The sequence below is a fragment of the Andrena cerasifolii genome, chromosome 1 (genome assembly GCF_050908995.1).
Source record: "Andrena cerasifolii isolate SP2316 chromosome 1, iyAndCera1_principal, whole genome shotgun sequence".
Lineage (NCBI taxonomy): Eukaryota > Metazoa > Arthropoda > Insecta > Hymenoptera > Andrenidae > Andrena > Andrena cerasifolii.
The window spans coordinates 19,901,909-19,923,707 of NC_135118.1; the positions used below are offsets into that span (position 1 = coordinate 19,901,909).

Genomic DNA, 21,799 nt, shown 5'->3' on the forward strand with positions numbered 1-21,799 from the left:
TATAACGCAGCGAGACGAAACGTATGAATTCTTGAACATTGTGGCCCTCTCCTATCAACCAAACCATGTATTCCTATCTAATCCAAATATACCCTGTCTGTCCAGCAATTATTCTTCATTTCAATCCACGAAGGCTACGGAACTAGAAAATAATAATTTTTTAGTTTTCAGTGCATTTTAAATGAAATCGTTTAACTTAATTTTTTTTATATATTTTTTTTATTTTTCTCCAGTATGGAGATCGATTTTTTAAATGCATCGATCTGGAGAGCAATTGTGGTGGCATCTGTGCCGATTAATTGCATTCGTTTCTTATGGAACGACTTTCAGCTGGAAACGGATTAGTCAGCTTAATATCTGTAAACAAGAGCGATCTTTGTTTAATTTGTCGAAGTTGTCACTGAACGAGAGGAATTTTCCGGGGTAATCGTGACTGAGGAAGGAACACGTGCCGCGGCATACATGGGAAACTGAAAATGGAAAGCTGCGGTGTTACTTGTTAAAGCAGTGTTTATCAACCTTTTATGTTTCACGCATCTCCTAAAAAGTATGTAGGTATATAAACGGTGTTCCCCTTGTATAGATAAATAAAACTATGGCTGTAGTGTAACAGTGGGAATAAAATAAAACATAGAATTTAATGAGTTGTTTTTCAGGGAAACTTAGGAAAATAAAAAGTGCAGATTAATTTTTGGAATTTCACTTATTTTGCGAAGTGTGTTTTTTCTTTCAAAAAATGATTTGTTTGTTAAAGTATCTATAATTCTTTGTGCTGTCTTTGTAGATAATTAACCAAAGTTCATTTATCTATAAAGTAAATCCGATTAGAATCAATACTTTTGTTTCCATTAAACTTCTCCCTTGAGTGTTCGTAATTCCCCTACTCTCCCCTAGATTAATTTTTCTATTCATAAATTACATATGTCGATAAACACAAAGAGTGATATAAACAATTTAACAGTCGCCAGTTATTAGATTTACCCCCAAAAGTTTTACCGCGTACCCCACGTTGAGAATCACTGCGTTAGACAGAAATGTAAAGGTGCGATCCCACGGCGCGTGGGTCGGCGACTTTCGCGCCGCGGTAATGATCCGCTTGGAGTAGCCGCGTTGTCGCATCGGACATGAAGAAACTAGGAAGTAAGTACATATGGAGGGTTCAGAAGGAAATCAGTGTAAGTCCATTAGCATTAAAACCGAGTTTACACTGTTTGTCCTGTGAATAATTTTGCCCAATTAGTAATTCCGTGGTCAATGTAAATACCGCCATTTATTGCTTACGTATGAAAGTGGTGACTTAATTGATTTATTACCAGAAAAATTTAACAATAAAAAGGTTCTTCAACTACGAGACTCATTTTCAGGGAAAGCTGGACTTACACTGATTGTATTCTGAACCCTCCATATGTATGTATGCACGCGTTGTGTATATCCGGCACTTAACAACAACATACGCGTGCTAGTTTTAATACTTTTAATTCCTTTTTAATTCTGTTGCAATGGCGGGTCCAGAGCGTAATAAAGTATAAAAATATTATGCGACATTCTGAAATACTTGTTAGGTATACTTTCACGTCCAAGCTGCCTTGTAGGTACCTGCATGTGGATTTGCGGCACCTGCGGCCAAGATATCTGTCTCATTGATTTCACTTGTTGCCGTTTTAGCTCGTATACGCGGTTTTTGGTCCACGCTACCGGCCTCCATAACCTCTTAGCTACTGTAGGGTAGGTGGGGGTATTACTGCGGATGCCCCGATTACTGCGGATATTCTAAAACAGATCATATTTAATGTTGGGAAGTACATAATCTCTTGAAAATTTTTGATAAAATTATTTTAAACTCTATTGCAGATAATTATTAATAAATATGTACAGCAAAGTTATTATTAATTCTTTTATCGTAGTTTGAAATTCGTCAGGGCGAAACTTCGGTCGATTCCCGATATGGCGGTCATGAACACCTACTTGAAACGCATTTATATTTTTGTTATTACTCGATAGAGTAAGAGTTATTTTTTTTTCAGAAAAACAGTAAATCAGTCACCTGCATTTTAGTTTTAATTTTTATTTCTCAACGCAGTATTAGGTGCTGTACTTTACACCATACGCATGTATTACTGCGGACCGACGACAGCGCAATCTAACCTTTCTTCCGACCGTATTCACTGACGAGATATTTGCACTAACATTATGTTTCGCCTGACGTCGGACCGCAATAATACATGCAATGACATTGATCGACAAATCTCTGTGTTTTTAATTAACTGTGCTTATCACCCCGCCGTCGTATTTTTTTATGGAATTATTAAGGTTCCACCTTTCTTTTAAAAAAAGAAGGAGGAACTTCCATTCATTCGAACGCCGTGTCGAGGGTTTTAAAGTTAACCTACCTTGAGTCCGCAGTAATACCCCCACCTACCCTATCTCTGTACGGGAATGCTCGACGCAGACTGCGCGCAAATAATGCAGCACCGTTTACAAAGTTGAAATTCGCGATAGCCGCTATAGTGGCGTACAGTAGCTAAAAGGATAAATACCTTTACCATTTTAGTGTAAGTAGAACGAGACGGACAATTGCGGTCGGGAAATCTGCCACTGTACAGGCCTCGTACTTGACACACTGACCACTTGCACAGTAAATCAAGATCGTGTCAACTTTTTCCACCTTTGAGTATTAAGGTATCATGAAGAGATAACTGACTCTCTTAGGCGTCACAACTTAGACTAACAACAGTGTTGAGGACAACTTTTGGGGCATTTCCGCATTTTTTATCTTAAATCTTCCAAAAGTTGGCGGCCCCGCTCACGGGGGCCGCTAAACCATCTGACCCAAGCTAACTACCGATCACAGTTCTTCACAAATACCTCGGAAACTAAAGCCTAGCGATGGTAACATATAGGAAAAAGCTGTTCTATATATTTACGAGGTCATCGAAATCGACGCTGACTACCGTTTTGTGAATAATCACCCATTTCTTCCTATCTCAAAAACTGTAGAAGAGATACAGCTGGCTTGTCTTAGGCGACTCACTCGGTACACTTAAGGCATTACCAATTTACATTTGCCGAGCTGTCCACGATTTGCATGCTTAACTCGGGGATACTTACTCGTTAGTTGTTAGTACGTGGTTTTTTTTTAGAACGTTTCCAGAATATCGCCTGAAATTAGTCGAAGAAATGGCAAGTGCACATCGCGGTTGCGTTCAAGACCGAATCCCTGTCCGTTCTTAAAAGAAATTGTACGTCGATCAGACCCACAGTCGTTCGATGACCGTCTGCTGTCTATTGCCACAGGTTGCGTCGCTTCAAGAATACACACAAGAATATAGGGGAAACCGGGGCTGGATGTCTCAAGGGGTAGGTTGACTAATTGTTAACAACTTTGCACCGACATATGCTCTACTGCGGTAAGATTGACTGGAGGAAGAAGTCACTTTTACTACGGCATGCATTTATGTTCCATCCCGCGACCGCACGTTTTTTAACAGTTTGTCGAAAAATTGGCTACGTAAGTAAATATTTTTTCTTAATGATTTTATTTTTTCACGCACTATATAGTTATAATGGATTAAATGTTAAGGGACTATTTTAAAGCTTGTTTATTAGACGATCTATTGCCACAGTATTTTTGTTTATACATACATAATTGAAGGTTATATAAATTATTGAAGTGAAAATGATCGGTCGGGCCTGGTTGACTAATAACGTTAATAAGGTTCAAATTGTTATTTTGTTATTCAGAAAGCGATTTTTATTTTTGTTGAAATTTCACGATGTTATAATTACATTATAATTTATGTTTAATTTAAGTTGAAAGAATTTTCAGTTTATTATTAAAATATGAAAGAAAGAATTTAATATTTTATAATGAAACAACTCTTGTGATATTGAGTTATTTTATTACGACCGAGGTAAGTTGCTATTAACATTTTCTTAACTGATTGTACCTATAGTCAACCTACCCCACACTGTATGTCAACTAACCCCGATCATGGGGCTGGTTGACCAGCATGGAAGGTGTTAGAAAAACATTAAAATACCTTAATTGTTTTCACACTCAGTCAACTTTAATAATTTAATCAGATAGCCAAATGTATGCCCTATCAAATATACTAGCCGGTTTAATGATATTTCGTCAACATAATTTATTAAAAATTAAAAACTGAGAAACTGACCTACCAGCCCCGGTCTCAGTCAAGAGTTATGATGTTTTTAAGAAATGGGTTTCATATTCGGCAACTTTACCCCACTGATTAATTCAAACTTCGCCTCATTACATAATTTGTATTTCACGTATTCTCGCATTTTAGAGTATTTCCGCGGTTTGAGTTGTAGACATAAAAATGCACTAAAAAATAAAAAATTATTTTTTTCCTTATTTATTCTGCGCTATCAATTTTTTTAAGTCGGCGCCAGATTTACACAGAGCAAATGATGAGGCGCCGACATTAAAAAATTGATAGTCGTAGATTAAATAAGGGAAAAAATAATTTTCTACTTTTTAATGCATTTTTATATTATGTATACATTTTTCATACAATTTTTATTTTCGAAACCATTTTTTTTATTCGATGAAACTTATTAAAAAAATATGCTTATAGAAATACATGAAAAGAAACTTGAACAGAAAGTCTTTACACATTTTATATTTTACATTTTAAATAGAGGTACATTTCTAAATAAATGGCTGTTCCTTTGTAGTGAATCTTGCAGTATTATATTGTTGACGAAAAATGATCAAAGAATCACTCTCAAGACAAAATGCTAGAACAAATTTCGACATGGCTCTTTCCCGTCAATTTACACTGCCTATTTCTTAAAAAAAATAATTTAAATATGACATAGAACTTAAGAAACAAAAAAACAAAATATTTTCCTTTTTATTAATGTAGGTATATAAATAAAGTAACATCGGTCTATGCAATAAAGAAACATAAAATTTGTTTGCTAAAAATCAAGAGAACTCTCTTTTACTTAATATTATTCTATACAAAAATTCTTCTGCGGGTGTTTATAAACATGTGACACAATCTTTCAGGGTCGGTTCTACTCCGTAAAAGAATAGGCAAAGTTGATATACACATATATTCGATAATGCTCAGTTTTACAACTATAAGCAATTTTATATTCTGTAAAACACCGGTCTGGGCCGCCTGTCAATAGAGCTGTTCAAGTATTCGCAAAAAGCAAGCCGGGCCAGGTACTCGAAAGAACCGAGCGGCTCGGATAAAGAGAGGGGTACTGTGATGCCAGATCGGGAACGGGTTTCCTCGAGAATTTCCCCCACCTCGCGCACACTACGCCGGAGCTGCGTGTCCGTGAGTTGGACTCCGAAGCGCCGAGCTCGCGGACACGCTGCTCCGGCGTAGTATGCGCGAGGTGGGGGAAATTCTCGAGGGAACCCGTCCCCGATCTGGCATCACAGGACGGGTATGCTTAGGTGGTGCGGTACAGGCGCTAGGAGGGGGTACGCTTGGCCGTAGAATGGGGGTACGCTTGGTCGTAGAGTGGGGGTAGCGCCCGCAGGCGAAAACCCACGATTCTGGCATCACTGTGGTCGCCTGTTTAGCGTCGCGCGATAGCGTGGATGTACCAGTAAATGAACACGTACCAGTGAATGGACATTTTTTATTAAAATGAGTAAAATAAGTTATTAAAAGAAGCAACTAATTAATCAGAGACTTCTTGTAATTTCTTGCTTCAGATCCAAACAATTTTTGCAGCACGTGGAGTCAATCGCGCTGCAAACATAATTTTATAATAGTGTTCATTCATTAGCCTTAAGTGTTCATTTATTGGTGCATTTACCCTATCCCTTACAACGCGGGCGAGAGTGGCAGAACTCCGAGCTTACGCGTGAGACGCTAGCCCGGCTATCACGTCATTACAGCCTTCGTAGCGTCGCACGGTCTCCTTGACAATGCAACGCACGCTGCGCGAAATAAACATTGGAAGGGGAAGCAGGCGCGTGAGGGGTCCCTACGCTAGAGAGCCCTGCTTTAAAGGCTGCGGTTCCAATGTGCGGCCGGCGACGGTCCCACTAGTACAAGGGGGAAGTATGCATCTGTTTCTCCCTTGCACTAGCGGGATAGTATAACCGCTATGGAACTTATATAGAACCTAAAGAATGAAAGTTATAGAACTATGTAGGAACCGTAACTTAAACTGACATAGTCTGACGTTTAGTTTCTTTATAACAGTTATTCAGAATAAAGGTTTTTCATAACTCTTTCAAGAACCGAAATCTTTATAATAACGGGTTCGAGCCCTGATTTAAAGAGCCGCAGACCCACGTCAACGCGTCTTTGACGCGCGCACTCAGCGCAGCGCCCTCTTTCGGCTGCGCTTGGCGATCGCTGCTCCCTCCACCCTGGGCGAACTATTAACAAACTGGAATATAGGATGATATAATTAAGATTAAACTGAAGAACTCGACTCAATGCGGCTATCGCCTTCTAACGACTTCTGGTTTTGAATACCGACTAACGACTGCCGCTCCGAGGCATCGCCTTTGTCGCCGCACGCGCCTTGACTTTAAGTAGAGCACAGTGTCGACAATGCTTATGTGTACCGATGGTTTTGAATATATTGCCCGTTATTCCTAACGGGCTGGTAACCCACAGTATCGTTTCTCTCACATAACCATCGCTTCGTCCATATTCTGTTCCGATGCCGTGACAATACTACCCTGATTGCTGTACAGTTTAGGGGAGACCGGGGTAGGTTGTAACGCGGGGTAAATCGTAGCATAAGTGAAATCTTTCGAACCACAAATCTGGTAGCCCAGAGCATGCGAGAGCTGATATAGACGATATTAGCACCGTCAGCTTTAGTGACACAAACGAGCGTTTGTGGTTGTAGCCCAGAATTTTAGTATGTAGAGCAGGTAAGTAAATTTTGTCTCAGCACTTTCACTTCAATTAACCGTCATTAGAAACCGTTTGCATTTTTGCTTCCTTCTCGCAAACGAATCGGTACACAATGGTTTATTATAATGTGTACAGCATTTTAGTAATTTAATGTTTAGTTTCTCGTTTGCTGAGATAAAACGCAAAAGTTCAAGCTCGGGGTGAATTGTAGCATGCTCCTACTTACTCCGCTGTAAATGGCGATAAAGCAAACATGCTATTTGCTGACACACCGGACGAAAGACGCTCTGGACTTTATACCGAGGAGTGGGAAGTGAGCATACTATGGTCGAGCTCGAGGGCGCATCGACTGCCCTCAGGGCAGTGCCCTAGGGCGGGCTTAAGGTCTCCGCATACATATCCGTTGCGTGTCAGTTCCGTATCCGTCGTGCCAGTTGTAAGAAGTAGAGATCCCTATTTCACGTGTATTTAAATACACGTGTACACGTGTATTAAACGTATCCGTACCTCAATCCGTGTGTCTTTTAGTACACGGGTACCCGTGCACTATTTCACGTGTATTTAAATACACGTGAATTTAGATACACGTGTATTTATAAATACACGTATATTAACGTATCCGTATTTTGATTCGTCTGATTTTTAATATCTATAGATATCCCAGAACTCTGGGGGATTGCGAAATTCATAAAAGAATTAATGTATTTAAATATATTTACTAGAATAATATGCGGAAAGTATGGTTTTACAAATTTTCAGATTGCAAGTAATAACACAATTATAAAATTAACAAGATTTATTTAATCGACTACCTATTTTGATACAAAAAATTAAGGCGTTACTGGTAATAAGCGAGCTTCTTTTTAGACGCAACGATAATCCTTAAAATTGAAAAACATCACTCGGTTTTATTACACTTATTGCTTAAGTGACCGCCATTACCCATTCTCCCGTAGTTAATGCCCAATTCTGATCAAAATACACAAATACGTTGATACACGTGTATTTAAATACACGTGAAATAGTGCACGGGTACCCGTGTACTAAAAGCTACGCGTCTTTTTACTACACGTACCATACCATGGTCTCTAGTAAGAAGAGACCCTCTACGAACTGACACCGAACGGATATGTGTGCGCAGACCTTTAATGCGCACCCCTGGTCTAAACACACTGACCAGTTCCATGGCGACACAGTGCCGGCGTGCTAATGGTAAGAATAGCAGATCCGATCTGTAAAGGAACTGATAAGAGTGTTTAGACCTTAGACGAAACATGGCACAGGCACAAAAGTCTCTGCAATCGAGGATAGTGTATGCATGTTTGATCTCAACTCGTGAGAAACTAGAGGGACAATTGACTCAACCTTCAAGATAAATCATTGTTATCATCGACGAATGACATTTTCCAGTTCGTCACGGAAGCCACGGAGCGTAGTAACATTACCCATGTTTTACAGTAGGGAGATGGTGGGAGAATGCATGCTAAACTAGAGGCGATCATGGGACGTTTCTTCTCACAGTCTTTCCAGAGTTATCGTTAAGAGTGTACGCCACGTTACCGTCGCTTATAAACAAGCAACGTTCCCTTAAGGATCGGAGAAAGCTGGAAACGTCTCTACAATAACAGATAGCCGCCCCTCGCCACCGCGTCAACATGGTCACCGATAAAACATCGAAAACCGTAAGATTTCCCCTGTGCATCGTTAGCTAGCGGCTGCTCGCCGCGTGGATTCGCGAATAATGGCGAACGCTTGGTTATTCACGGTGGTATTGACCTCAGGTTCCAACTTTCACCATCGAAAACAACGTGCTCAAAGGGGTGTCGACGCCGCGCGTCTATCGTTACACCAGCGTCGGACAGCTACTGTTCGACTGTTTGATGGAAAACTCAGCCTGCGTTGGACAGGTACGTCGAACGATTTGCTTACCGTTTCTTACAATGCTCTTCATTAATACGAACGATATCAGTGAAAGTGACTTGTGTGTCGTACACGCGAACGAGGACTTTTTACCACGTTAGCTGTGTTTAAGGGAAACTTTGATTTAAACAAATCATGATTTATCTGAATAGCAGTTATGAAAATGCCACTGTAATTCATTTTCATTTTACACACACCTGAAGAATAAGCGTACAATAACGTGATTGGCAACATTCGCTTTGCAAGAAGACAGGAAGTAAAGGAATTAATATGCACCTTAGCTGCATCCACAGTTTGCGCCAGCAGCTAGAATACGATTATGCAACAGGTGGTTTTCAAGTTGCAGCTCAGAATTTATGGTATCGTTAACTCGCTAAATAGGCTTGCCACTCGTCAGCATAAAATCGACGCACAAGTCAATGTAGATCGTAAAGAAACTGATTTACTCTGAATGTACCAAGAATGACGTCAGAAGTTTGTCAATCTGCTTTTTAATCGTTCAAAGAAGAAGAGTAAAAAAAATAACAGTTTCACGGTGATCAAATAATTGGCCCGCGTTTTAAGCGCACCAGGAAGCCTGCTTTACGAGTTTCCACCTAAAAATGGATTTGAATACGTTTTCAGCTAACGAATTAAATGGACTAAAGAAATTAAAAATCTCTCGATTTAAATCTCTCTTTCAGGTTTAATTTTACAAATAGAATGTGGGTGTTGCCCTGATCAAAGAATCCGATGTTCCAGGTGGACGTGGTCACGGAAGTGGAGGAAACGTTCGGTGACATAGCGGAGCGCGCAATAAAATGCGCTCTGTGGATGCAGAAGCAAGGGGTGACGTCAGGGGACATTATCGCTGTTTCTTCGCACAATCATCTCGATTCCTTCACTCCCTGTTTGGCCGCGCTTTTTATCGGCGCCTCTTTCAATCCGTGGGACTGTGAAATGAACACTCGTAAGTCCTAAACCATAATCTCGCGCGCTACCTCTGAAAAACTACCCCCCCTGCCTTTTCACGAATTTTTACATTCCCCCGACCAACGCGCGAGTTAAAATAGTATAGGTTTAGGTAAAGTTCGAACAGTATGTAAACTGTCTTCTGAAGCACTCCAAAGCCAAGTGTAAACGCGGCTTTACGTCAGGAAGCGCGCTGCAGTTTCGCACAACATAGGTACTTATCATTTCATCATGTAACTTTGTATCTTCTACTGCAAAATGATTCACCGAATAAATTAATTGCTTCACGCCGAGAGAACGGCGGGAGATAAAGCCGGTCAATTGCCTGTATCCAGGCGCGTAATAGTGTCTTAGAGTGTGCAGTCTGTTTCTATCGATGTTAAGTACATACGCGCTACTGCAGTCCTTATCTTTGGAAGAACGTTACAGCACGCGTGAATTCTACTCGAGCGTGTCTGTTCACAGGGCTGCAAAGTTGATGGTCGCGAAACCCTAGTAGCATTTCTGGTTGGCCCACAGTATCCCCAAGTTGGGAATCAGTTGGCCATCAAAATGCCAACAATAAATGCTACTAGGGAAGCTTTTCCCAGAATGGTGTGCTGGTTTTATAGGAATCTGAACTTCTGAATGCAGAAATTAACTCGGATCCGCTCCTTCGCGTTCAGCTTTTTCGCAACTTGCTTCGCCGTCTTTATGTTGCAATACACGGTCGAACAACTACTGAACTCATTCGTGTCAATTATTATGAACTCGCTTAATCACAGTGGCGAACAATTACTGAACGCATAATTCACTCGCGTGTATTGGCGATCCAGTATTTATGGCCTCCTAGACATTTACCTGCACCAACCAATGTTTTTCAAAATCAGAACACAAAAATATAATAAAAACAGCTAAGAAATTAGGAAAAGTTTTTTTTCAAACTACCACATTAGAATGATCATTTCACCCTGGAAGTCATTCTTTCTCAATTCCAATTCCATTCGAGAGGACCTTGCTCTTGAAATCGCATAATCACGATTTTGAAAGGGACGATGCCATCCATTATCATCCTTCCATCTTCGCCTCGCACGTGGACGCACAGTAAAATGGCCAGACATCACCCCGCCGCGGATTAATTGGCACTAATTAAAGTTTGCCCGGGCATGCACGCGATGATTAAAAATACATAGCGCGGGGAAGACCACTTACGTAACGATCATTTATTCGGAATGTGGTACTGTGCAGTCGGTTGCGTAACGATCAACAATCTATTGCGTGTCGATAGAACTTGCCCGTCATTTGATGACGCTGTCCCAGCCGAAAGTCATCTTCGCGAACGAGAAGTCCGTGGGCGTCGCCATAGAGGCGTCGAAAATCGAGGTTTTCCACACGAAGTTCGTGTGCTTCGGCGATTACCCTGGCGCGGTACCGTTCTCCGAGGTGATGAGTGGCCACAGCGAGTCGGCGGTGGCTCACTTCCGATGCACGGAGATCGGTGATCCCGAGCAGACGGCCACGCTGCTTTATTCTTCCGGAACGACAGGATTGCCGAAGTGCGTGCAGCTGACTCATCGTGGATTGCTCTACGCCCTGGAATCGTTCGGCGCCATCGACATGAAGGCCAATTTACCCCTGTGGTTCAGTTCCCTGTACTGGATTAGTGGTACCCTACTCTCCATGAAGAGCATCCGTGCCGGGACCAAGAGGCTCGTCACTCCTAATTACACCGCGAAGATCGCCTGCGAAATAATCGAGAAATACAAGGTACCAGACTTCTCTGCCGTTAACCTTTGCCATAACGACGGATCAGCGCCGCGCAAGTGCCGCTGGCGAAAGTAGACAGCGCGGAAGGCTTTACTCTGTTGGTGAAATTATTGCAGAATTAGATTGAGGAAAGTTGAGTGTTTCGGCTGGTGAGAGTGAAGCTTCTTGAGGAGTTGAAGGCAGTGGCGCACCCCGAGGGGGGCAGGAGCCCTGGCACTCCATCATACATAGAAGGGGATTTCGAAAAAGAAATGAAAGCTAGATTCTTTTTTAAATAGCTCAAACTATGGAATAGAATAGAACGGAATACACTTTAATTTTTCGGGATATTTAGAGGATATATAAGTATGTACTACGCGATTTTTTTGCTGCCCAACTTCACTTAAGGGGGTGAAATTGACCCCCTGAAAATCCGGCTATTTTCCGATTTTGTGTTATAGCTCGAGAACTGTAAGAACTGTAAGTTACGAGATGATAGTCTTAAGGGGCCATGCTGAGTCGGGAGGCCGAAAAAAGGTGGTCTTTGGAAATTTTTTACTCAAAAGCTATAACACATTTCTCAAAAAATCTTTTTTCCTTTTAAGGTTTGCGTCTAGTACCGTGTATCGTATTTTTTTTATTTAAAAATATTTATCAATAACTGAGTTATTGTCTATCACACGAAGGTCCTCTCAAAAAAGGCTTCTGCGGTGACCACTGCTGCTCGAAAGTCGATCATCTAAAATAAAAAATTCAAAAGAATTTACTTATTATATTATATTATCTAGTATTTGAACGAAGGATTTTTTTATCCGATGCTTAGTTTTCGTGGGAGAAACAGGGCGTTGCTTCTGGAACTCGGCCGAAAAGTTCACTTAATTCCCAAGCCTGATATAGAAGATTGTGGCATGAAAATAAAAATTTCCTATTTTTTTAATAAGTTACTAAAGCTCGAGTAAAGTTATATTTGAATGTTTACCTTTCGAAAAAAAAATCTGCTTCTATCGGGTAACAAATTAATACCCGATGAATACACAGCTTTTAATCGGTAGTAAATGAGGCTAGCAATGACGTTATCTGACCCAAATATCATATTTTACGTTTTCGTGATATGTATTTACTAGCGTTTTCAGGTCATCATCTCTTCCAGGAATTCTTTTACGATTCATTGTATTTGAATTTGCTGTAGGTTTCGTGGATGATGCTGAGCACCAGCATGGCAAATCGGTTTGCTCGGTACAACGGTTTGCACAATTATGATCTGTCGAGCGTGGTCTTTATCCTCGTTGGAGGTGCTGCCATGAAAGGCGATTCTCAGGACCTGCTGAGGAAGCAGCTGCCAAAGACGTTGATTATCCAAGCGTATGGTAAGGCGTACAATATCAAAAACCAAAAGAAAACGAGGGAATTATTCTTTTAAGATGATCCATTCTTTGCACCCCAGTACTCCAATATTACAGAAGCTAGTTACGCTACACAAACACAAACATTCGACAAAACTCTTATGGTATCGGATACACCTACCTAGAGTTGCCACCATTTTTGGGAAGACATATAGTATATTTGTGGAATCTTGAAAATAATATTCGTAGTATTTTCAGGGAAACTTAGGAAAATAAAAAGTGCAGATTTATTTTCGGATTTCACTTATTTTGCCAAGTGTGTTTTTCTTTCAAAAAATGATTTGTTTATTAAAGTATCTATAATTCTTTGCGTTGCCTTTGTAGATAATTAACCAAAGTTCAATTATCTATAAAGTAAATCTGATTGGAGTCAATACTTTTGTTTCAATATAACTTTTCCCTTAGGTGTTCGTAATTCCCCTACTCTCCCCTAATAGAGTACGGGTGGCAACCCTATCCTACCACATTTTCACATTTCTAATATTTCTAATATTTGGTTTGTCCTCTTGCAATTTCATATTTGATCAATTCTTCAGACACGAGATCGTCTTTATTCCGATCTCACTTAGAGCTCTTTACCCTTTTAGACCAGTACCTATACATATTCCAAACGGAATCATATCTCACTAAAGAATAATGAAGGGAAACGAAGACAATTTTTTTAGCAAAGAGTTAAAGTTCAACTCTTCTCATGTTTCAGTATCTATCAAACAGCCGAGCACTGATCGTCTTGATTTGCACGCAAAGTCTCATTGAAATCGACGTGTAATATTAATACCTATGTTCCTTTTGCAGGTATGACGGAGCTCGGTGGCGTGGTCACTGTTCAATTACCAGACTCCACCAGCGGATCTTGTGGCGTGGTTTCCGCTGACTGTGAAATAAAAATCATCGAGCCTAAGGTAGGGAGAGCACTGGGCCCGAATCAAAGCGGCGAGCTGTGGGCAAAGTCGCCGGCCATATCGACAGGCTATTACAAGAATCCTGAGGCAACCAAGGACGTCATCGACGAAGACGGTGAGTGTGGCGATGGGCTGGTGTTACGAAAGTTTAAAGTACGTAGTATCTTTGATGAAACTTGCGCATTTTGACGTTTTAAAAAATGAGATGGAAATAAAAGAAGAAGATTAGAAACTTCTTAAGGGGTTGCATACCCTGGACAGGTCGGAAAATAGAGTCATTTTTATGATTTTTTTTTCGTATAAAGAAACGTCATATTGAAAAATCAAGATATACACCTTGATGTGTATAAATTAAGCTGTATTCTCTCCAAAATGATATTTGATATCTTAAGAAATGTTGCCATAGCAGCCCCTTCTCCCAAGGCCTCTTCATAGTTACCACATTTGAGGTCTCAAAAATATCTCAGAGGTTATTGAACCGCTTTGAATAAAATTTTGCACGAATATTCTTAAGACTATAATCTGATACTTGTCGGCGTGGATTTGGAAAAAATTTATTTTTTGAGAAACGGCAGCTACTCAAAGTCAAGCATGTGATTTTCAACCTAAGTTCTCATCTTCTTCTGTTATTAAAAAAAAAACAAGACACTAATCGAGAAATGGGCTCCACCCCCCCTTTCTGCTTTCGATAATTTTTCAAAATTCAAAGTGATTCAATGAGCACTACTACTCTATGGGTCAGCTTTTTACCAAGAGCATTAACTAATGGGAAATGAGGGAAATTTCTCAACCCCTTCTATTCTTTTCTACTAGTCTTTTAACTAGTCAACTGGACTATTTTTTAAACAAACTGTTAGCCCGTTCTGTTGTTGTATCCATTACAATAATGTCTATACAAATGAATTTCATACGTTTTCTTACAGATTTTCAATTTGAGAAGCCTAAAAAACGACGTTTCATCGCACACGCGAAACCGAGTTAAATGAATTATAGAAACCTTTAAAAGGATTTTAATAACTGAAAAATGCAATGTAAAAAACATTACGATACGAAATAAAGTCTGACGAATTCTTATACTGTGGGAGGGAGGGAGTATGAAATCGCCAAAATTATTAAGGATGGCCCTTAAGTACATTGACGTCGCAAATCAGATATTGAAAATTACTGATTTCAGGCTGGGTACACTCGGGCGATCTCGCTTACTACAACGAGAAGGGCGAGATTTTCATCGTGGACAGGCTGAAGGAAATTATCAAATACAGAGGACAGCAAATAACGCCGAGCTTGATTGAGGATCTCCTGCAGACTCACCCAGCGGTTTTAGAGGTTTCCGTCGTCAGTATACCTCATCTTACGGATGACGAGCACCCTGTCGCCTTTGTCAGTAAAGTACATAACAGAGAGGTGAGCTGAAACAAGTACCTTATGCTAGAATTTATACGGCGCCCTTAAATCAGGGCTTCTCAGAAGACCCGTTTAATAAAAATTTAAAAAAAATTCTCTGTTTGCGCCCGACGACAGGGGTGACTCTCACAAAAAGCACAGAACCCCACTGAATCGCCTTATGATGTTTATAAACAATATACCTCGGTTTCTCGAAAGAACCGCTCAATGGAAATTAAACAACTCTCCTTTTGCGTCCGAGGTGCCCCTGTCATTGACGCCCTTGACATCAAGCACCCCTATGTTTTGCATAGACTGCGTTCCTCCGACCCTACCCCCCTACTTTCAAAAATACAATTCTGCAATCTCATCTAGCCAATCTTATGCAGAGAAAAAAATGCGGCTGTCTAACATGAATTAAGAACTTAAAGCTTTGGCTATTGCGCTTTTATTGCCATCCATAAAGACCGGAAAGCATATGCGTCACACCAAGTTCCCTTCGTAGCGTAAACCAACCAGTGAAATACCGAATTGTAGAATCTATGGACCTTTGAGATTAATACTTGAATATATTTATGTACAACAACAAAACAACTGTTGAAATTGCATTTAAATTTATCTTTCTTGAAATTTCTAAAAAATATAATTACTTATTCTTATCGTAATTTAACGAAACAAAAGAATTATAAAATGCAAAACGTGTGGAAGCCCAGTGAATTACCGCATACTTTTAATAAGAATTGTACTTATCAATGTTTGCTTAATACGCTTGAGTAAAAATATAGGATATTAAAAGTGCAACTACACTTTTGTTTGCCTAATAGTCATTCACTGGTATGCGGTGAATTACTGGTTGGTTTAGCCTAATTGAATCACGATACAGTCAAGACTTCGAGTAATCATTGGAATCGTTAAGATTATAATCGATTCATTTCGCAGGTGACAGAGCAAGAATTGGTGAACATGGTGGCGAGTAATTTGATGGATCATTATAAATTACGCGGCGGGGTGAAGTTCCTGCCAAGCCTTCCTCACACCCCCAGCGGAAAGATTTCGCGGAAGGAACTGAAGGCGATAGCGAAAACGCTCGCGGTTTCTTAAATTGCTAGTAATAATGATTTATTATGTAAGGTTTATTTGTAGCACTAGAGTAGCGATTAAGTAGCACGATATATCTGTCACTGACTTGTGGAATCGTTAGTATTAGTGCACGAGCCAATACGGCTGTCATAGGTTGTGATTTGTGTAATATGTCTTTGCAGTAGGTTCTTGGTAGGTATGTACAAAGCTTTGACTCTCGATGTATGATATATTTATGCCTCCGCGAGTGTCTACGAAGTGTGTAATTTATTGTGTATAGACAGGGGGAGACGCGCAAGTTATGACAAGCGTATGCCTCCGAAATTATTGACGGCAGCAGGTAGGATTGCATAATGAAGGGGCCCAGGAGGATACTTTTCAGACAAACTTACGTTTTTGTTCTGCTGGCAGCTCTTTTTAATTAATGCCCGAATTGTTTCTGTACGTTTATGCGGTTGCAATGGTATAGTCAGAATACAGTTGTGAATCAAAAGATATAGTTAATCAGTTTGCCTCTGCGAGACTACAATTACGTATAATTAAAGATATCTAAAATAGTTCAATTTAAAAAAGAATTTTCAACGCCTCTGAATTTGCCAATTTGATCGGGAATTATGTTATCCAGAACTCTTAATCTTGTGGAATAATATTTTTAGATACCAATATTTTTAGAAATACTTAGTCAGCATTTTCGGTATAACTGTAATAACTAGAATTAAATATCTTTCACAGGAGTTAAAAAAAAAAATAACGACAGAAAGGAGAATAAAAGTATTGCATTTTTTATTTATTTATTATTATAATTAACGGGGAAAGCCCTTGGTAATTTTATGTTCAGACAGACAGTAAAATCGATATTTTCTTCGAGTATCGTTTCTGCGATAAAAAATGATCAAGAAAGGGGAGAGAGTGTCAACTTGGATATTTTAAAAAGAATTCAGTAAAATTTATTATCCGTATTCGTTTACCATAAATATGATGGTCGTTCCATATACTTATTGCCATATCACATTTCTTAACAAAAGTTCATCTTTTCAATTATGATCATCCGTTCGGAATAAATTAGTCGTGGCTTATTCGTATCCACGGGCCTTCGCTTCCTTGAACATGCCGACCAAGGAATCGAGGGTTTCCTGTCCAGTGGGAGTAATTTGGCTGGCTGGCAGCAAGAAACCATAACGACCAGTGTCCCGTAATTCGTAGGTGTAAGTGATGGGTGTGTGGAAGGTTCCCTTCACCCAGTCCATAGAACTTCCGCTTGCGACATCTAAAATCCGGATATCAAACATTTGTAAAAAAAAAAAAGTCAAATACTGATACATATCGGCTGTTCCCACTGTGCAAAATTAATTGCTAGCATTTCCTTCTAATCGAAGTGCAGCACTCAACTGATCGTTGCCTCGGAAAGAGATATCGATCACCTAATTGAAAACTATCTGTAGTAACTTGCGACTGTCCCTTTTCTTCTGTATTCCACAGATATGAGAGTATTTATAATCGCGGAAATTAAAAAAAAATATATGAAACTTTGGGGATGTATAGAGGATATAGATGTGTGTTAAGCAATTTTTTTTGCTGTCTAAATTCACTGTAAGGGGGTGAAATTGACCCTTGAATATCCGGCTAGGTATTTTCCAATTTTGTTGATAGAACAAAAAGTTTTCAGACAAAAGTTAGGGATCTTCCATTGTTAGTAACTGTCCTGATTTTGCTGCTTTACAGAAATGAAAGTGTGCACTCACAAATAGTTTCGGCGATGTTCCCAGTGCGGTAACTAGTTCCATATCGTTTGGAAAGAGCCTGGATAGTCTTCTGGCCGATCTGGAGCTGAAATCACATGGGACGAATTGTTCGTAACTTCTCGTTACGCTTGTAGACGCGTCGCGTTATCAAAGTCTAATTAGCGAATCAATCGGGGATTGTATCTTTTGATGTCCAGCTGCAGGGCCGCGTTTATACTTTTGGAGGCCTCAGGCGCAAGATCATTATGAAACCTCACCAATTTTTCAGCTGCCTCTAATTTCTATACTACGAATTTAATATTTAAAAAGAAGTATTTTACTTTGCGACTATAACTAGGCTGCTATTTCATATTGTTGTTTGCCAGAGGCAGGGTTTTAAAATGTGGCCCCACAGAGAGTGAGGCCCCAACTTGCGCCTAGTGCGCCCTATGGCAAATGCGGCCCTGTCCAGATAAAAGAGCACACCATTCGTCATGATTACCGACCGATAAGAAGCGTTCATTATCATTCAAGATGTCCCAGTAATGATCGATAAAATCGGACGTGTTGATAAAATAATACGCGGCAAAAGAAATTATCGATTAAGAGGGAGCATCTTTCCTTGTCTTTCTAACAGAAATTACATTGATTTCTAATCGAGAAGGATGGAGGAAAATGGTACATCAGCTTAAAGCTGCAAAAGTCTATTTCATTCAAGCGGACTGTATAAGTGATTTTCCTTATCTTTTGCAGATTTAGGTGAACGAATTTTAATCGAAGAAAAAGGGAGAAAAATGGGATTGACTCTTAATTAGTCTCGTTGTCAGAGAAGGGTAACTTGAGTCTCATGCTTTTACTTACGGAGTCGTTGTAATTTTCCAAATGTTCCTTCGTGTGGCCGTAGGGGAACATCAGAAGCTGGGAGTAGCTGTGGAACGCGATGTAGGCGGAGAATTTCTTAGAGATCGAGCGTAGGTATTCTGACGCGGATTTCGTTTCTACATCAGAGAATGCAGCGCTCCCCCCGTACGTTTCAGAGCATGGGCTGCTGCTGGCACCACCAGCTGAAAAATAGAAACAAATCGACCATGAGGACCTTCGCGATAATGTTAGGCAGTGCTTTGGCTGCTGGATAGAAGAATTTCCAGCTGATCAAGCGACAGAAATAAAAGGAAACTTGAAACTTACACATCCATTTGTATCCCCAGTTCCTGTTGGGGTCGGAACCGTAGCAGAAGGTGCCGTAAGGCTTGCGAGTCTTCCTCCACATGCGGTTCTGCAACGCAAACGTCACTGATAAAGCGTATCAATTTCATGACGCGCCAGCTATCAATAAAACACAATTATTTCTACAAACATCGGTATTATAACTCTGGAAAATGACGTAGGAAGGTATCTCTTTCTCTGGCACTTCGAGATTTCGAAACAGAAGCTAATCATGTCTATCAGACATGTTTGCAGATAGCTTGTACAGCAAGCGCGTGCGAAAAGGGTAAAAAGAGCGAGTAATCGACAAGTTGCAGTATACAATAGATACCTAGTGACGAACAAAAAGAATACCCTTGCTCCCTTTTAAGCCATACACCACGAACAAAGAGATATTTCTTAAGTACTGCTTTTAAAAAAACCTCCCATTACCAACCACACCATGCAACACCATGCACTTCAGTGGCAGGCTGGGTCTAAACGTATTACATTGGTTGTCAGGAGACAAAGGGGGCCCACCCACCCCCACAAGGCTATCATTTAATTTTTATAAGAACTAAACAAAATTTCAAGAAATACATACAGTGCTAAAAAAAGTACGATTAAAATTGTTGTGAAATGAACGAATATTATTTTAGTAATATTCAGTAATATTGTCTAATGTTTAAGGGGGCCCACTTGCCCGATGGCAAGCTGACACTGCCCAGTCCAACTGATAAACTCTATCCTACGACCCGCAGGTTCCTCAGTCCCCTAGACAACCCCCCAATTCCCCAACGTTCCCCGCAACTCACCGTGGTGTGCGTGTACACGTATCCGTCAGGGTTGAAGACAGGGAAGATGTACCAGTCGTGGGACTCGGCGAGCGATCGAACGTCAGTGTTAGTGCTGTGCAACAGTTCGTTCAGCATGTAAAGGATGGTGGCGGGTCCGATCCATTCCCTAGCGTGGATCCCGGCCTCCAGGACGACACCAGGCTTGTTAGCGCCGAAAGACAGCTTCACACCCTTGATCTGACGTTTCTCGTAGGTATTTCCAGCCACGATCACTTGGACCTTCTTGGGGTTGGCCTTGGCCAGGCTCTCCAAGTAGGCGTAGATCTCCTCGAGGGTGTGGTAGTTGTTTAGGTCGAAGGCGACCAGGGGCTGCACTGCTGGCCTCTCGTTGTCGATCAGGGTTTGAACGTTGTTGACATACGTCTCGTAAGGGATTTGGAACTTCTCCATCAGCTGGATGAAGTCCGGCACCTTGTGCGGCGCCACCATCACGTCGGCGAAGTTGTCTCGGACGCTTGGCTCTTTCCACATGGAGTACTGTGAATTTTAAGGGGGTTGAAACGATTATCGCGGGGACTGTGATTTGGGATCGAGGGGATTGAAAGGGGTGTCGCGAGGTTTGATGGTATCTGGAGGTGCGGTTAGTCCTTTTGATTCAAGGTGGGAAAGAGATTCCTAGTTTGGGTGGAGGAAGGTGGAGGAAATTGGAATTTGATGGGTTTGAGGGATTAACTTGTCTTCTTTTTTTCAACTCTACTTGGTGGAGCTCTTTTGCTCGCAACACTCGAAAGCGACTTCTTCTGATATATGAAAATACTGTTATAGTTTTCCTGGCGGATAGAGTTTGCTGGCTATAGATCGGGGGATACACTCGCGAAAGAAATTTTGAATGATGCCAAACGCAGATGACGATCCTGGGTTTTAATTCATATAGGATTAACATACGTACCGAGTCAGACACATCTTCCAAGGTGCGCACAATCGACAACTGCTCCTCCGTGTTAGGCGTCACACGGAACACCTTGTAGTTGTCATATTTCACCTTCTCAGCTGTCGCCAAAGCGACCAAACCGACGAGAATTAGCTTCCACATGGTGCTTCTGCTAAACAAATATCAACACCTTTATCAACGCTAGGTTCACCCTCGTTTCTACACCCATTTCCACGAGCACCCGTCGAATTGGCGGGTAAACGAAAATAAGCATTATTTTCCAAAATCGATTTATTCCATTTAAATATACCTTAAGTACAAATAGTATTAAGGTGCACTCTTAAAAGTTAGAAGGCCTAGGAGGAAATGAATGTGTGTATAACTTCTTTGAGCGCAATTACTAATTTACGGTACAAATTGGTTGTATTAATGCTATGGCTTTTTTCGCTGTCCCCTTTCGAAATTTGAAATCCGCCAAATTGCTGTAAACACAGCGTAACAATCGAAGCTACACGAAACAAACTACTTCAACTCCCAATATCGAACGGGCGATGGAACGTGTCGCTAACGTTTAATTATAATATTTAAACGATAATTCCCGAAGCCATCCACAAGTTCAACGTATAAAAAAATGTCCAAAAATCCGTATAGAAAATAAATATTAAGTCGGTGCAAAAGTTCGTTCGGTTTATTCAGTCGAAAGTCTTTATGGCCTCTTGCAATTTTTCTAGTGAAAGTGCAAGCAGGTGTAATAAAAGAAGACGCTTCCGTACACCTGATATGGCCTAACGAATTTTTGCACTGCCCCAATAATTACGAACACAGTAGGGTTCTATTAAGATGATCGTCTTACCCTGTCCTACCACGAGAGAAGTTTGCGTGGTCAGTCTCTGGTTCGTTGTATTTAAACGGTTTATCTGCACACGGCACCA

At 40.6% G+C, this 21,799-nt stretch overlaps 2 protein-coding genes across 2 annotated transcripts; one reads left to right on the forward strand and one right to left on the reverse strand.

Annotated features, from left to right (window-relative positions):
• The first annotated feature begins 8,125 nt into the window (after positions 1-8,125).
• Positions 8,126-16,788, forward strand: LOC143369328 (uncharacterized). The gene is made up of 8 exons (XM_076813142.1): positions 8,126-8,551; positions 8,651-8,776; positions 9,531-9,738; positions 11,008-11,486; positions 12,655-12,832; positions 13,664-13,885; positions 14,945-15,174; positions 16,093-16,788. The coding sequence occupies exons 1-8, from the start codon at positions 8,525-8,527 to the stop codon at positions 16,252-16,254; spliced, it is 1,632 nt and encodes a 543-aa protein (XP_076669257.1). The 5' UTR covers positions 8,126-8,524; the 3' UTR covers positions 16,255-16,788.
• A 367-nt stretch (positions 16,789-17,155) lies between these two features.
• Positions 17,156-21,062, reverse strand: LOC143369346 (zinc carboxypeptidase-like). The gene is made up of 6 exons (XM_076813167.1): positions 20,886-21,062; positions 19,955-20,473; positions 19,143-19,230; positions 18,816-19,018; positions 17,976-18,060; positions 17,156-17,500 (listed from the first exon to the last, which is right to left on the reverse strand). Exons 1-6 carry the CDS (start codon positions 21,027-21,029, stop codon positions 17,307-17,309), a joined length of 1,233 nt encoding a protein of 410 aa, XP_076669282.1. The 5' UTR covers positions 21,030-21,062; the 3' UTR covers positions 17,156-17,306.
• Between the last annotated feature and the right edge of the window lie 737 nt (positions 21,063-21,799).

Coding starts and splice junctions, on each gene's coding strand:
- LOC143369328 (XM_076813142.1), top strand. CDS start 8,525: ATGGTCACCGATAAAACATCGAAAACC. Junction 12,833..13,663: donor GTTGATTATCCAAGCGTATG/GTAAGGCGTACA, acceptor TTCCTTTTGCAG/GTATGACGGAGCTCGGTGGC. Junction 13,886..14,944: donor GGACGTCATCGACGAAGACG/GTGAGTGTGGCG, acceptor TACTGATTTCAG/GCTGGGTACACTCGGGCGAT.
- LOC143369346 (XM_076813167.1), bottom strand. CDS start 21,029: ATGTGGAAGCTAATTCTCGTCGGTTTGGTCGCTTTGGCGACAGCTGAG. Junction 18,061..18,815: donor TGGAAAATTACAACGACTCC/GTAAGTAAAAGC, acceptor ATGTGATTTCAG/CTCCAGATCGGCCAGAAGAC. Junction 17,501..17,975: donor GAACATCGCCGAAACTATTT/GTGAGTGCACAC, acceptor TCCGGATTTTAG/ATGTCGCAAGCGGAAGTTCT.